Source organism: Ammospiza caudacuta, chromosome 4, assembly GCF_027887145.1.
Source record: "Ammospiza caudacuta isolate bAmmCau1 chromosome 4, bAmmCau1.pri, whole genome shotgun sequence".
Classification (NCBI taxonomy): Eukaryota; Metazoa; Chordata; class Aves; order Passeriformes; family Passerellidae; genus Ammospiza; species Ammospiza caudacuta.
Genome location: NC_080596.1, coordinates 9,636,937 through 9,651,703, shown reverse-complemented (window position 1 = coordinate 9,651,703; position 14,767 = coordinate 9,636,937). Strand labels below are relative to the sequence as shown.

The 14,767-nt window shown below is 40.6% G+C and overlaps 1 protein-coding gene across 1 annotated transcript; it reads right to left on the bottom strand.

Annotated features, from left to right (window-relative positions):
• Positions 1–3,714: 3,714 nt before the first annotated feature.
• On the bottom strand, positions 3,715–11,079 carry CISD2 (CDGSH iron sulfur domain 2). The gene is made up of 3 exons (XM_058803198.1): positions 10,930–11,079; positions 5,081–5,292; positions 3,715–4,062 (listed from the first exon to the last, which is right to left on the bottom strand). Exons 1-3 carry the CDS (start codon positions 11,030–11,032, stop codon positions 3,973–3,975), a joined length of 405 nt encoding a protein of 134 aa, XP_058659181.1. The 5' UTR covers positions 11,033–11,079; the 3' UTR covers positions 3,715–3,972.
• Positions 11,080–14,767: the final 3,688 nt, after the last annotated feature.

Genomic DNA, 14,767 nt, shown 5'->3' with positions numbered 1-14,767 from the left:
CTTCCCTGAAGTGTTTAAGCAAAGACTGCACATGGCACTGAGAGTCATGGTCTGGTTGACATGGTGGTCATAAGTTGGATTCAGTGATCTCAGAGGTCTTTTCCAACCTCATTGATTCTATTTTGTGACATGCATGTAGTTTTAATAGGAGGTTAAGTAATTGAAAATTGTAATGTTCGTAAAGTTAACTGACAAGGTGAGGAAATACAGTGTGCATCAGTAGCTGTCTATAAAATAGTTCTACTTCAGTAAAACTTAAAGGAGTTCACTTTTTTTGTAAAGCTTTATAAAAAGTAGAATCCTCACAGAGGGATCACTATGCCAAATTTGCAATGTGTTCAATAAGAGAAGTGTGATGTTGGAAGGATTACAGCCCTTTAAATTTGGACACAACCGTAAGTACAAAAGCAAACCTCTGATGAAGAGCTCTTGTTTGTGATAGCCTCTAATACTTCCTTCCCCAGCAAAACAGCATGTCATAAATGGGATTTGCCTGTTCCTGTAACCTCAGTGTGCTCTCAGTTATACATTAGATCACTTCCACAATTCTCAGTGCCTGAATAAGCTATACCAATGAAAACTTCCCATCTTTTTTTGTTAATCTAAGTGAGATTGAATAGATTTTTCTTTCCCTGCCATTTTATGTCCATATTTCTCATGAGACCCCTTTCCCCCAGCTTTTATTAAATCTTCAAAAAGTATCAGGTTGGAGCTATTATAGGGACCTGCAGATCTAAAATTAAAAGCTTTAATGCTTTATAATGTTCCCTCTCCTTATCTTCCAGAAAGAAAACACTTGCATCTTTTCATTAAATGATATGTCAGGATTAAGAACTTAAGAGACTGGGGTTTTTTAGTAAGTATCACAACAGTTTCAGCTGTTTTTGCATAGCAACTAACTTTGAGATTAGATTTCAGTTTTTATCAGAGTACTAGTGAAGCCTGACATTAAAGAACACCTCCTTTTTAACAAAAAGCCTTGAAAATCGTTACTGAATAAGGCATAAATTCAAGCCAATTAAATAATTATGCCATGGTATTCTCTTATTTGCAGGAAATAAAATAAGAGCACAATGTGCAGTAACTGATAAGCAGAGTCCCGCTGTCATGCAGACATAATCACAGGCATAGTGTGGGGGAAGTCTGAGTGTGCTGTTCCAGAAGGTTCACAAGAACCTCTGCAGCAGAAAGGTCTGACAGCAGAAAGTGTTCCCAGCAGCCAGCATCCAGCAGCTACAGCAGGCAGCATATGGGAAAAGACAGAAATTGTCCATCTGCAAGCAGGGAGTCCAACAGGCCAGGGGATGTGATTATAATCATTGCTTACTCTCTCTTTTTCAGCCAAACTGAGCTTTTTATGGAATTTAAACTGAAGTCTAAAATTAACTGTGAAAGAGTCATGGTGTAATACAGCCACAAAATGGATGATAGTTTCTGTATCTTGATTTTTAAATAAAGAGTGCAAGAGACCAAATTTTTGGTCAATTGCACTTCAATTACATTTGTCTAGTAGTTGCCCCAAGTCAGACACCTTTCTCCAAACCTATTTTACAAGTTTATTTGTATTCTATTATAACCATGTTCAAATTAATTACGAAAAGAAAGGAAAACATTGCTGTTCTTGTAAATAGGTGTCACAAAATGCCGATTTCAATTTCCCCAGATTTTCCATTGACACTGAAGACCTGGTCCTATGACCTCCGTTCCAGTCTTTATTGGTATTTAGGGCAAATTTATTCCTGTGTATGGAGCTTCCAAATTAGATTAGAAAAGTCAGGTAATTAGTTCAGCTTCTCACTTGTTGGTGAGACACAAAACTGTACAGGCACTTCAGCTTTTAGCTATCTATCTCTGACTTCAGATGGAAAAGATTAGTAAATTCTTTGAGATTTTCTATAGGAAGTTCTGTGGACATGAGAGAGTATTACCTTGACAGATTTTGAAATCCAAGGAAATTATGATTTATCTTGCTTGTAATTCTCATTAAATTATCTTGTGGAAATTATAAAATGTGCTTTCTACAGAACTGTGACTTGCTCTTGCAACACTACAAATTTGTTCCATGCCCTTACAAATATAAGCACAGACAAAAAAACTGTCCCTGTTTATCCTATAGCCATGTCTGTAGATTGCTGTTAAACTATCTCATCTAAGAGCAAGTAGGGAGAAAAAAAATAATTCCATCTCTAACACAGCTTGATTAAGTAATGAAGAGGTTAAACCTTACATTGTTCTTCTCTTCAAGGAGTTTTTTGGGAGAAACAAAACCATGTTGCTGTATTACTCACTTTAACCAGGTTTCCCTTAATTTAACAGGTTTGGTTGTGATTTCAGAGGAAACCAATCTGTTTGAATATAGAAGTATCCTGATAAAAGCTGGAAGCACATACAGCCTGTGTCTAATAAGTCTGCTACAGTAGACTGTGGTTTTTAAACCCTGAAAAAATTGTCAGAGACAGGGCTTTACATTTCACAGTAATTTCTTCACCAAACCCAAGAACTGGGGATTGATATTCTATATACATCTATAAGTGAAAACAGTATAAGACACTTACCTTTATATATTTTTCCATGTTATAAATGTTTATATCCTAATACATTTATGGTTTGCTCATCCATTAAGGCAAGACCACCATGAAGCATTTGAACAATAAACATTATACCATGGTTCTGTTCCACACTTTATAAAAGCAGGAATTTAACACACAGTCACATCCTGATCTGCCATCTTTTGCTGCAAAGCAAGAGGTTTTGGAACCTAGAACTACAACTGTCACAAATGGAGGAGGAATGATCTACCTTAACTCTGCTGCTGCTGCAAGAGCCTTTATGGGTGAGAACAGCTTTCTGACTTGCTTTCTGTTTCAGCACTCTGGTGATCAGCTTTGGCAATAGCTCTGGGGCTTCCCACCTAACAAAGGGTCAAATAAAATGCTGTTAAGGAATGGGTGAAAATCTGTCATGGTACCATTGTCTGATGGAGCATGGACCAAATTTTTATTTTTAAACTAATGGATACACTATTTCGTGGGAGAATTAAGCACTTTAGAATAATTAATTAGAAATCCAGCTGTTAGGTAAGTAGTAATTACCTGCATCTGAATTTAAGCCTCAGCACAGCAATGTTCTGACTTGCCTAAATAATAATTCTGAATGAGTAACAAGCCAAGAGAACAGCTCAGCTCTGCATCCTCACTTCTGTCTCTTAACCCATTCATCCCTTGAAAATTCCCAATGCAAAAAGTAGTGACTGTAATGCAAGGGAACTTGCAGGAGACAAATTTGTGTTTCCTTACCACCAAAACAGGGCCCAAAATACAGGGTTAATGGTGGTGGGTGACCTGCTCAATAATTTGGTTTATATACGGCCTGGAACTGCCAGCACTCCACCTGGGATGCTGTGTGAAACTTTCCAGCAGTGTGGGGTTTGTCTGAGCTGGGCTGCTTTGTGTAAGACCAACAAACTGCCCACTTAGACACCATGCAGGCCAGACCTTCAGCTAGCATGACTTAACACTGATCTGCTGCCTGAAAATACATTCACAAAGGACAAAGTTAGTATCTTTTTCTCCCCCACTTAAGTACACTTAAATTTGTTCCTGAAAAGCTGAGTAACACGATTTCTCAGTAGAACAAATTCAACAGAAATGTGCACTTGAAATAGTGACAGTTTTATAATTGTATGTTCATACAAAAAAAGGCTTAGTTGTAGAAAGTCAATTTATTATTGAAATAAACGACTTATTTACAGAGATAGGTACTTTACAGTTTTACAAAGCAGGCAAAATTCTTCTCAGAATAAGGTACCAAAACAGTGACAAATTCATCACTGTCTAAATGCAATTTATTCCAAAAAGAAATCTACAGCAATCATGAAACTAAATCATACCAGTCACATAACAAAACGCTGTCCCTTGCAACTACAACAGTATAAAATACTTTTTATCAGTCATGATCTAGATTAAGCATCTGCTATACTTCTTTCTTCTTGAGTATTAGTGGACCTACATTATCTCCTGTTAACTCATTGTGCTTGTTGTGGGAGCCATCACAGACAGGGAACTGAAAAATAAAAACCAAAAACAAGGAATTAGCATAATTCTGTACAGCAGTTGCATGGTGATTTCTGTATTTCTTCCTGAGCCCCGAGTGCTCTGATAATGTTGCTGTTTCCTCCTGTGATGTCCTGGTTCAACATCAAACTCCCTGTCTCCTATCAGACACAGGATACTAAGGGCAACAAACACAGTTAATGGGTAACTAAGTTTGGGAGATCCTAAAATAGCTGTTCTTAGACACAGGGTCAGGGACAAAGCCTTTTCCATGAAAGAACAGCAAACAAAACAGACATCACAGCTACAAATGGATTTACTGTACAACTATTAAGAGTGCTCTTAATAGATTTAGTAATTTGCAACTAGACAGTACTTTTTTAAGAGAAGCTGAAATACTTGGCTGAAGTGATTAGTCCAAAGTGAGAATAGCTGAGTTAAGCTTCTTCAGTTCAGGGCAGACTTTATTGTTTTTATTAAAAAAGGAAAGCATTTGGTTCAGGGAAAACAAAACCGGACTGTGGTCAGGACATTCAAAATTGAATCAGGAAATGAAAATTGAGGCAAAATGAAATACACTCATTTACATCTGGCTGATTTGGGGGATATGGAATATCTCAACCAGTCATCTCACTGCTCTGGACCAGACAGGAATCACCAACACAGGCCTAGCCTAATTTTCATTCTAATATCAACAACTTTCTAAGCATTGTTCTTTGCAAAATAAGAGTAGTTTTCTCTTAATTAGTTGCAATGTATTTTCAAATGGTAAAACAGGTTTGCTTGGTTTTATTCTTACTCACATGTGGTCACTCTCTAAACATTTTTAGAGAAACCCTACTGTGTTTCTTTCAAGTTTCCACAGTTACTTTCTTCATGTAGTCAGGTTTGTGCCATTCTGCAAAGTTCAGGAGCATGTTCCAATTCCAGACAAAGGCAACAGCTCAACACAGAGCAATCCACCACCAAAGCTCTGCTAAAAATATGCAAGTTTCAATCTCTAACCCTAGAGCAGCACAATGTCTTACCGTCTTCGAACGCCAACACCTGCAGTAAGCTTTAGTGAGGCACAGATCTTCAATGTTGATCTCATTCACTACTTTGGGATTTTCCTTCTGGATCTTGAGGTTAATCAAGCTATCCTTCTGCTGTTTCTTCTTGGGGAGGAAGGGACGAACAGCCAGGTAGCCAAGCAGGGCCAGCACGCCCAGGAAGGGCAGTAACCGCAGCCATTCTGAAACTAGAGACAAGGTGGGATTTAGGCTGGCTTTTGGCACCGCCCCAGGATGCTGCAGCAGCTACTTGCACATGGCTTAGGCTGAGGGTATGAAATGGGGCTCAGAAGGGCCCTCAGGGAAAACAAGATTCCATTGGTGAGTCTCAGGGGAAAAAAAAGAAGACATAGATTAAGTCTTAGGATTTACTCCAGCCAAAGTAAAAATCTGACTCCTAGAATTTATTGAATTGAAATTAATTGATGAAATTGAATTTTATCACCCTAGAAGATGATTCAATGGAAGAATATAAAACATACAGAAGATTTATTAAAATGGGCAACACTAAGGTACTGGTAAAACCTTCACCGATCCCTTTGGTTTTATTTTTCAGACCTCTGCTCAGGGATCTGCAATCAGTTTCTACAACACGGAGAAAGGCAGATACCTAAGACCAGGAGGTGAAGTCACAGAAAATTATTTTTACCAAGATAAGGAACTTCTCTCAAGTACAGTTAAAAAATAAAAGTATCCACTGCAGATCTGGCTGCCCTGCTGCTACATCATTATAAATCTTCTAGGCATACTGGTGAGAGAAGGCTTACTGGACTTTTTAAGAAATGCATCACTAATTGGCATTTATGTAAATAAGGTGGATCTACTTTTCCAGCAGAACATGCTGTGAAGAACATGCACCCCAGTGCAATTTAAATACCACGGTGCACTAAAGATTGAGAGCGTTTTTCTAAATTTCTGGAGAATAATTAAGCACTCATACAGAAGGGAGTTTAAAAATATTTTAGAAGAGAAAGAAAAAAGTATAACAAGCTGGACCACAAGCAGTTGCATAAGCACTTTTTAAGACAAGACACTAATTTATTGAAGATTAGAATATAGCAAGATTCTGCTCTAAAAATTGTTTTTTGAAAATAAAATGTACAAGAAAGAAAACACAACAGAGCAGGCTAAGTCTGCCAGGTGGGTTGTAGCCCTGAAAAAGTACAATATTCTGTATAGCTTGATTTAATTTGTACTAATAAAACACAAGTTTGCTAATACTTCTCCATTTAGAATCCAATGGATTTTTCTTAAGGATTTGAATTTTCTGGAACCAGACCATGTAATGAAAATAATTTGTGGGATTAATATTTTGTTCTTTGTTGCCTTTGATGTGACAGCCACATTTAGTGCATTTATCTGGCAATGCATCACAGCTGCATAAATGCTAAAGGCACTGCAAGAAGTCTCAGCAGTCATTCCCCAACTGCACCTGCAGCAGTCCCTACAAACCACAACTCACCACATTCACCAGGACTCACTGCAATGCATTAATTTCTGGTGCTCTTTACTTAGTTCCTCCAGTGAGCTGCAAGCCCTAAATAATAATTAACACTGAGATACTTAAATGTTTTCAGCTGCACAGAATCCTGAGTTCCTGGACAGCAGTGCCTGTTTGCCTTCTCTATCATTACTTTTCCAGAACACTCCATCAATTCCATCAGGAATCCAAACACACTTTCCTACCTTACCTGAAGGACTGACTTGGAATGTATTTCAAAAGAGAGGTAAAATATTTGGTCACTGAAAAAAAATTCCAAATTTTGTATTTAACCTGACTGTTGACAAAAATGTCGATCTCTACAAAGCTACTCCTCTGAACTCCAAGACAGAACAGCCATTCCAAGAGGCACACCAGGACCAGAGCATCTGTCAAGTGTGTGGTGAATATAAATGGGCTAAGATTGACACACAAGAAGGACAGGTCTCACACTCTGATACAGCATCAAAATGAGAACAGGGGTCATGTCTCTGAATGGCTCACAGCCAGCTGGGTTCATACAAGTGAAAGAGGAACGTGATAGCTGTAACCTCTGAGAAAGGAAATTAGAAATAAACATGAATAGGATGTACAAGGCTGTTGTTTAGGATGGTTATTATTTAATATTTGTACCAAGATAACTGCTGATAAATAGTTTTGTCCTCACTAGCCAGTAAATTCTGTGCTTCCTTCTAATGTGGGAGTCTCTGGAAAGCCCCCAGTTACATTCATGTGTACACTAACCATAAACTGGCTTGTTATTGCCAAAAGACTGCCTGAAGCTCCTGTGTTTAAACTGAAAAATCAATGTGATCGTGTTCTAAGGCATGGACACAAGACACTGTCAGAGATTTTTAGGCTGGGTGAGCAGGGATGGTAAAAACCCTTCATCCACACTAATGCAATGCCTTCCTATAAGTGTAGACTGCTCTGGTTTTGAAGCCATGCATACCTTTCTGAAGCACATGTAGGGCAATTCACAAGACTTTATTTTCACAGCTGACAACTCAGAATTCAGCCATTACACTGATTCTGGAGATTCTTTATCGGTTCTGCTGCATGGGGACAGGCAGATTTTGGAGACAGAAATGAAGAGTAGTGTATGGAACAGGTCAATCTTCAGACTTGTGTTAGATAGAGACTAATCCCAAAGATAAGTCCTGGAAAATATCAGAAACCAGAGAATTCCAAGAAGCTGAGGCAATGGATATTTTCAAGGAGAGGTGGTCTTAATTTTTAGTCCAACAGTAACATGTCCAAAAACAAAAAATCAAGGTACAGACCAGCCACTGAGAGGAAAATCAAAGCAGGCATTCCCTCCTTATCTTCCATCAACTACTCCTTTGGTATCTTTGATTTATGTTTCAGCTACTTTTTGTGGAAATAACCCTATGCAGACCCAAAAGCAGCTTCTTACAGTAACAGCTCAACTACAAATCAAAATTTTAACAAGTATTAACTACCAGTCAAAGGGAATATGGGAACTGTGCTTGTATGTCCTCTAAAGTGATGACATTCTTCATGCAAATTCGAAGTACCTACTAATTACATTCTCTTCAGAACTAACAAGCAGATCTATCCTGGTTTTGGTTGTTTGCTATTTTGAGGTGAATCTCTATGCCATTTTAATGACACCTTCCAGGGCAAAAAGCAATGCTGGCATGAGACAACACTGTTCATTTCACTGAACTTGAGAAGACTAACAATGCAATTGCAAGAACCTGGAAGCAGCTTCTGAGCAGCACAGCATGATAATTTAGATATCCACTTTCAAACTCAAGGTCAAACATTCTTTCCTTCCTCCCTCACTGCTTTTACCTTCAGGAGGTATGCACTGGATGTTAACAGTTTTCTTCTTCGAACAAGCAGTTTTTCATTCTGGTTTTATAAGGTTACACCAGATAACAGACACCCACATCTTTAACCAGCACCCTATACAACATCCTATAAAAAAACCAAAATGCTCCATTTACTTTTGTTCTGTTGTTTCTACAACTGATGCACTACAGGAACTGAAATTGCCTACAAGCTAATGAGAGTTTAGAAGCAATAAAAGAGTTAAGACTGCACTGTTGCAAATCTGGATTCTGGCCTGCATTTGCAAACAAGGTCTATGTTATCCAGTGTTTCATAGTGCTGGTCCCTCACTAAGTTCAATAGATGCCACCAAAGGGCAAATATTAATGCACTTTAAATATTTTTAGACCAACGTTACTTCTCACTTTCCAAAAAGGAGCAAAGTATGCCGTTTGCCAAAGAATATACTTTGTAATTACAGTAGCAAACACAAAAGGTCACATTAATTTTCTTTATTGTCTAATAGTCTTTCCTAATGATAATTCACTGCAAAATAACCCCAGGATTGGGAATCCCCTGCTCTTAGAGGCTTTAGGACAGGACAAAGACCACAACAACACAGAAGAGGCAGCACTTGCTCCAGCAATCATTTTCTCAAATGAAACTTAAGACTGACAGCAGCTCTGCGTGCAAGCAAGCACACAGCTCTTCAGTGAGCCATGACGTTTCAATGACTTTCAATAACCTTTATGCCCTAAGAGATGATAATTTTCTACTGTAGGTGCCCAGGATGCAGTGTCCTACAACATCCTTCTCAAAAGTCTCACTGTGTTGCATTTATCCCATGCCATAACTTGAAGCACCTGTAGAGTTTTGCTTTTTTCCCCCCTTTTCATTCCTATTCACCCTGGCAGGAAGAGGTATAAGCATGGTGGCAGATACTAGTCTAGTTTACTATTGAATAAGAATTTTAAATGTAAAAATGTTCTCTCTGTAGCCATCTATTTTTAAATATACCTTTGTCTCCCGTTTTTAGAGTCCATTCAAAAAAAATCACTAAGAACTAGAAGCAGTGGATTTTTCAGGTATGCTCATTAAATCCTGCCAGTTCTCAAAAGCAGTTTCTGACTCAGCTCCTTCTTTTACTTTTGTTTAGTATTTTTGGGACTGACATTTCACATGTTTGATCTACACTTAAGAAAGCAGTTATTTGCTTCTTTTCCTCTCTCCAAATTTGAGGAAGTACCTTGAAGTCAGTGGGGTAAACAATGTGACAACAAAACAGTTCTCCCATGCTGATCACACTAGGTAAAAACCCCAAAGCCCTGATTCTGGTCTACAGACCAAACCTTCCAGAGGTTTTTCAGAATAAATCATATTACTACTACACATTATGAGTACAGAAGACTGCACAAATAAAATCCTGTTACAAACACATGTAGTTAGACGAGTGAAGCAGTAAGATAATAAAATATTACTAAGCTTAACAAATTTTAAGTCAAGTTGTGGTTACAAGGGCAATTGGCTTCATTAATAAAGTGACAAATACTAGAAAGAGCAGAAGTTGCATTGTTCTGTAGTTTGTTCTATCCTCCCTTAAAACCCAACTCTGCAGCAGCTGAATTTCTCCATTTGGTAAATATAATTAACAGCTTTTTCATATGAGAGAGTACTTGTGGAAGAAGAACAGTTAATTTAAAAGAGATCTGCTTGTTTCTGAAGAAGATAATGTGACTTGCAGGTCACAAGCAGCATAAATATGCTGGAAAAAAGAAGTGCTCAAAGCTGGCTTTAAATAAACCGTGCCTGTTCTAAATTTAACATTTTTCCAACACTTTTACAGTCTGGGTGTTAGTGCTGCAAGATATAAGGTTGATTCTGCACTTTGATAACTTTTTCTACTTCTACTTTCTGTGGAGAGCGTTCCTTCCTTCTTGTCACCGGACTAATGCTGTCACTTGACCGTGCCTGAGGGCCCGCGTGTGTCACACGGCCGAGCCTGCCCCCAGAGCCCGGTGTGCGGAGCACGGAGCGCCCACAGAAGCCGCCACCGCTCACTCTTCGTTCTTGTTCACTCTGGCACAGAGTTACAATCAATGAACTGCTGCTTCCACTCCCTCACGCAGAAAATACTTACAACAATTGCTACATTTAAAAACTATCCTAACTTTATGTATGTGGCAGGTTCCTAGAAAGAGGTTTTTTTGCTTTAACTCAGTTCAGATGCTGCCTTTGACCTGCGAGGAAGAGGCCGTGCTCCAGGCCTCCGGCTAAATCCCGATCCATCCCGGCGCACGGCCTCTGGCCCAGCGGCCTTGGTTCCCGGAGGAATTTCAGAGGCGAACGTTTCACTCTGTCCCTGCACTTCATCCCGACACCTCCTGCCGGGTCATCCTCCTGCTGCAACAGTTCAGGGTTCGGCGTTCCCCGTTCTGTGCCGCGGGCGGCAGACAGCGAGCGATGCCCGGAACGAGGGGGGAGAGCCAGATCCCAGGCAGGACCGACCGCGCCGCCGGGGCGGGAAGGGGGTCCCGCTGCCCCCGCCTACCTGTGAGGCGGATGAAGCCGCCGACGCTCTCGGGCAGCGGCAGGCGCTTGAGGTACGCGGGCAGCTGGACCTTGACGATGCGGGCCAGAGTCTCCAGCACCATCGCCGGCCCCTCCCGCCGTGCCGCCGCGCGCCGACCCGGGGTGCGCCCGCCGCGCACGCGCCGCGGGGCGGGGCCGCGCACGCGCCCGGCCGGCCGGGCCCGTGCCCCCCGCGCGCCGCCCGGGCCGCGCTGCCCGCCGGCGCCGCTAGGGGGCGCTGCCACGGGACCGGGGATCGGAGCGCTCCCGCCGCCAGGGGGCGCGCGGGCGGGGAAGGGAAGGGAAGGGAAGGGAAGGGAAGGGAAGGGAAGGGAAGGGAAGGGAAGGGAAGGGAAGGGAAGGGAAGGGAAGGGAAGGGAAGGGAAGGGAAGGGAAGGGAAGGGAAGGGAAGGGAAGGGAAGGGAAGGGAAGGGAAGGGAACATGAGGGACTGTATTTAATAATATGTGGCTTATGCTTACAGGTTTTATGTAATTATCTGTCATCACCCTGCTGCACTCAAGTTGCATTCCATGTTGATGGTCTTATAAATATTGAAGTAAAAAGTTTGAAGGTTTTTCTTCATGTGAATGAGGTAAGATAATGGGAGTGCTGAGAGGTTCAAATTTACAGGAAGAGGCCCATCTGCCTCATGTTTGGCAATAATTTGCACAGAATAAGACCTATCACATGTGTTTGTTTCTTTCTTATTTTGTTTTCACTTAATTTTATTGTTATGTCTAGGAGACTGGACATAGACAATCCTCCCTGTATAGGCGGATGAAAAAGTGGGAAGCATGTAGCCGTTCTGGGTCAGTTTAGACAATCCATCCAGACCTGGAGACTCTAATGTTAATCCCTTGGACATGACAACACCATTTGGTTCAAGGTGCTTTACTACCATAAGTGAATCTATCAAGTGCTAATAGCATATAGCACAAGAGTATGAGCAGGAAAGCTGAAGCAGCACAATCCTACAAGACCTGTCTCCTTCCTTACATGATCCTGACTGAAGCACAGTTCTCTCTCCTCCCTCAGTGTACTGAAATCCCACCATATCTACCCAAATCAACTGTGTGCTTCTCCTGCTGGAAAATACTGGGAGCTAAGTTTAGGATAAATCAAATTTATTTGCGCTTCTGGCCTATTACTTTTCTACCTGTGGCCCTACATTAACATTTCCTGATGAATCATCATCTTAAGCTAGTGGGAATATTCCTGTGTTCTCAGAGTATCTAAGTTCCCTACCTCACCTAAATTTATTCACCTAATGACTGTGTCTGATGTCCTAAGATGATTCCTTCTTGTCCAGGCAGATGCCAGCTATTAGACAAGATAATGAAAGAGTAAAACACTTGGTTATTCCTGTAAAAATTATACATCAGATGTCGTGATGTGACCTCCTTTGTGAGACTTTCTGAGGGAAGAATACATAAGGTAAATACTCCAGCCCTAAATCAAGCAACTTCACACTGAGGTTGAGAATCTCTGTCCTGCCCTCCTCCTCTGGATGCTGGGAGCACAGCTGACATTGTGGGGAAGCTCCTGAGCCCTGCTGTGCTGCCTTTGATCAGTGCTGCACTCAGCACACTGCAAGTCCATCTGCACATGTTGCTCTCCCTGTGTCCCTCCTGTTGTGTAGGGATCAGCTGACATGAGTCACACATGGGTTTGGTTTATCAGAGTCTAAAAGTCACAGATTAGGGCAAACCTATAAAGAAAGTGAAACCTGGATGAGATCTTTAACCAAAGCAGAAGTGAAAAGTGTCTTTAGAAACCCAGTTTGAACTGGAGCACAGGAGATGCATGTTCACCCTGCCATTTGGCTGCAGACTTCTGTTAGCTTTAAGGGGAAATGTAAGCTTCAGGCTTGCTCAGCCCTGCAGGAAAGAACAGGCTTTTACAAAGTAATCCATCTTTAGAGACAACATTATGGGTTCAGAACTTAGTCAACATCAGGAGGTTTAACAGGCAGGTGTGACATCTTCCCTCTGTTACACATGTTTAACACCCTATGTGGACATTCTTATTCCAGAGGCAGATTGCTTCTTCAGGATTTTATCACTGTATTTTTCAACTCAAATATCAGATATTGTTTGCTATCTGGAAAATGTTCTCATTTTTTTGTGGGGAGAGTAACATGCAACAATTCATTCTTGTATATTTAGTCTCAGTCTGTGAGCTGTTAAAAAGTAGAGATTGCCTCTGCTTGTGTGTTTCATGCTAAATTTGGCCACTGAAACTCTGGTATTGGGAGGATATGTGGAAGTTGCTGTAATAAAAGAGCAGCACAAAAAGCTCAGACATAGACACTTGAACACGACCTAGGGTCACCTGTGTGGAAAGATGAATATTGCTTTTCAGCACTAGGTATCCTCTATCACTGGGATTTTTCATCTAGCAAGAACATTACAGATAAAATGTAGAGGTCTCCATCCATAGGGCTAGCTCAGGTCTTTGACATGGAATTCCCCAAGCATTGCCCAAATGAGAACCAGCCCATGCTTTGATAAGAATGGGAGAAAAGTTAGTGGTGCAGATGATATTTGGCAGAATTTGTTCTTGTCACTATAACATAGCTGCACTGGCTCTGCTCACAGCAGAAATAAGAGATGTCTTCAGCATCCACAAGCTGGTTGGTCCTGGTCCAACAGACTGAGGATAGATGAAAAGAATCTGTTTGTGTTCCTCATGTTACCTTTTGAAAATTGCTCTGTTTCCCTCTGCCCTTAATTCAGCTGTAAAATGAGATAATATTTACTGGTCTGTCTAGAACATGTGAGATTTGCAAAGGAGAATAACATTTATAAATTCCATACATTTATTTTATTTCACCAAGTACACAACAGTAAGGATAAAAGATGAAAGGTTCTGAGGCAGCAGACACACAGTTCTTACATCAGTAAAACAAGCCTAAGTAGTATTTTGCTCAGTACTCTTTCATGGTAATGAGCTTTTCTATCAAGAGGATGTCTGGTGTTGTTTCAACCATTTTCTTGGAATTGGTATTGCCATTTTCCAAACTGACCACCTGGAATAATGTCTGCAGCAGGCTAAAGTACTACTGGCAACTAAAAGGGCTGGCTTCTGTGATCAGCAAACACAAGTCTCCTAAGAGGAGGAAGCTAGATCTGTCCTTTTGTATTTGAATCATTTCACAATGGGGTGTGATTAGCTGCTGTTCCTGCTGTATGCAAAGATCTCTCTCTCTTCCACTTCCCCAAAAGCAAGCGAAATCATTACACCCCAAAAGAGCTGTAGGAACTGTGATTCACTTCATGCAATATCTCCATCAGCTAATTATGCAGCACTGTCAACATCCAACTATTAAACACCTGAATCTCAAAAACTAAGCAGACTGCCTTAAAATTGGATATAAGACCACGTAGATACAATTACTTTTCTGTATTTTATGCATAATGACATTGTAAGCAAGTTGCAATTGCACTGCACATAGGTTGGGTTTTTATTTCATATTTTTACATCCAGAGGTTCAGTTGCCCAGAGAAGAAAGCTGAGAGTGTTGTGCTTTCACTTGACTCTGAGACCTGGCACCTTAAGTGGCTTCTGCTGGTGTTTACTGAAAATAGCTACCTGTCCATGGTGGGCAAAGTGTTCAAGAGAAAAATAAGTTAAGGAAACAAATCACATTTATAACAAAATCAGTGGTCTAATCATGTGATACCATAATGTTCATATTATAAAATTACTACTAAATGAGCATGGCATTACTTTCTAATCTAGCTAATGTCCAAGAATTTTACAATGTAACCATTGTGTTTTGAAGGGAGGTACTGTCATAATTGCCTAACTGCAGTG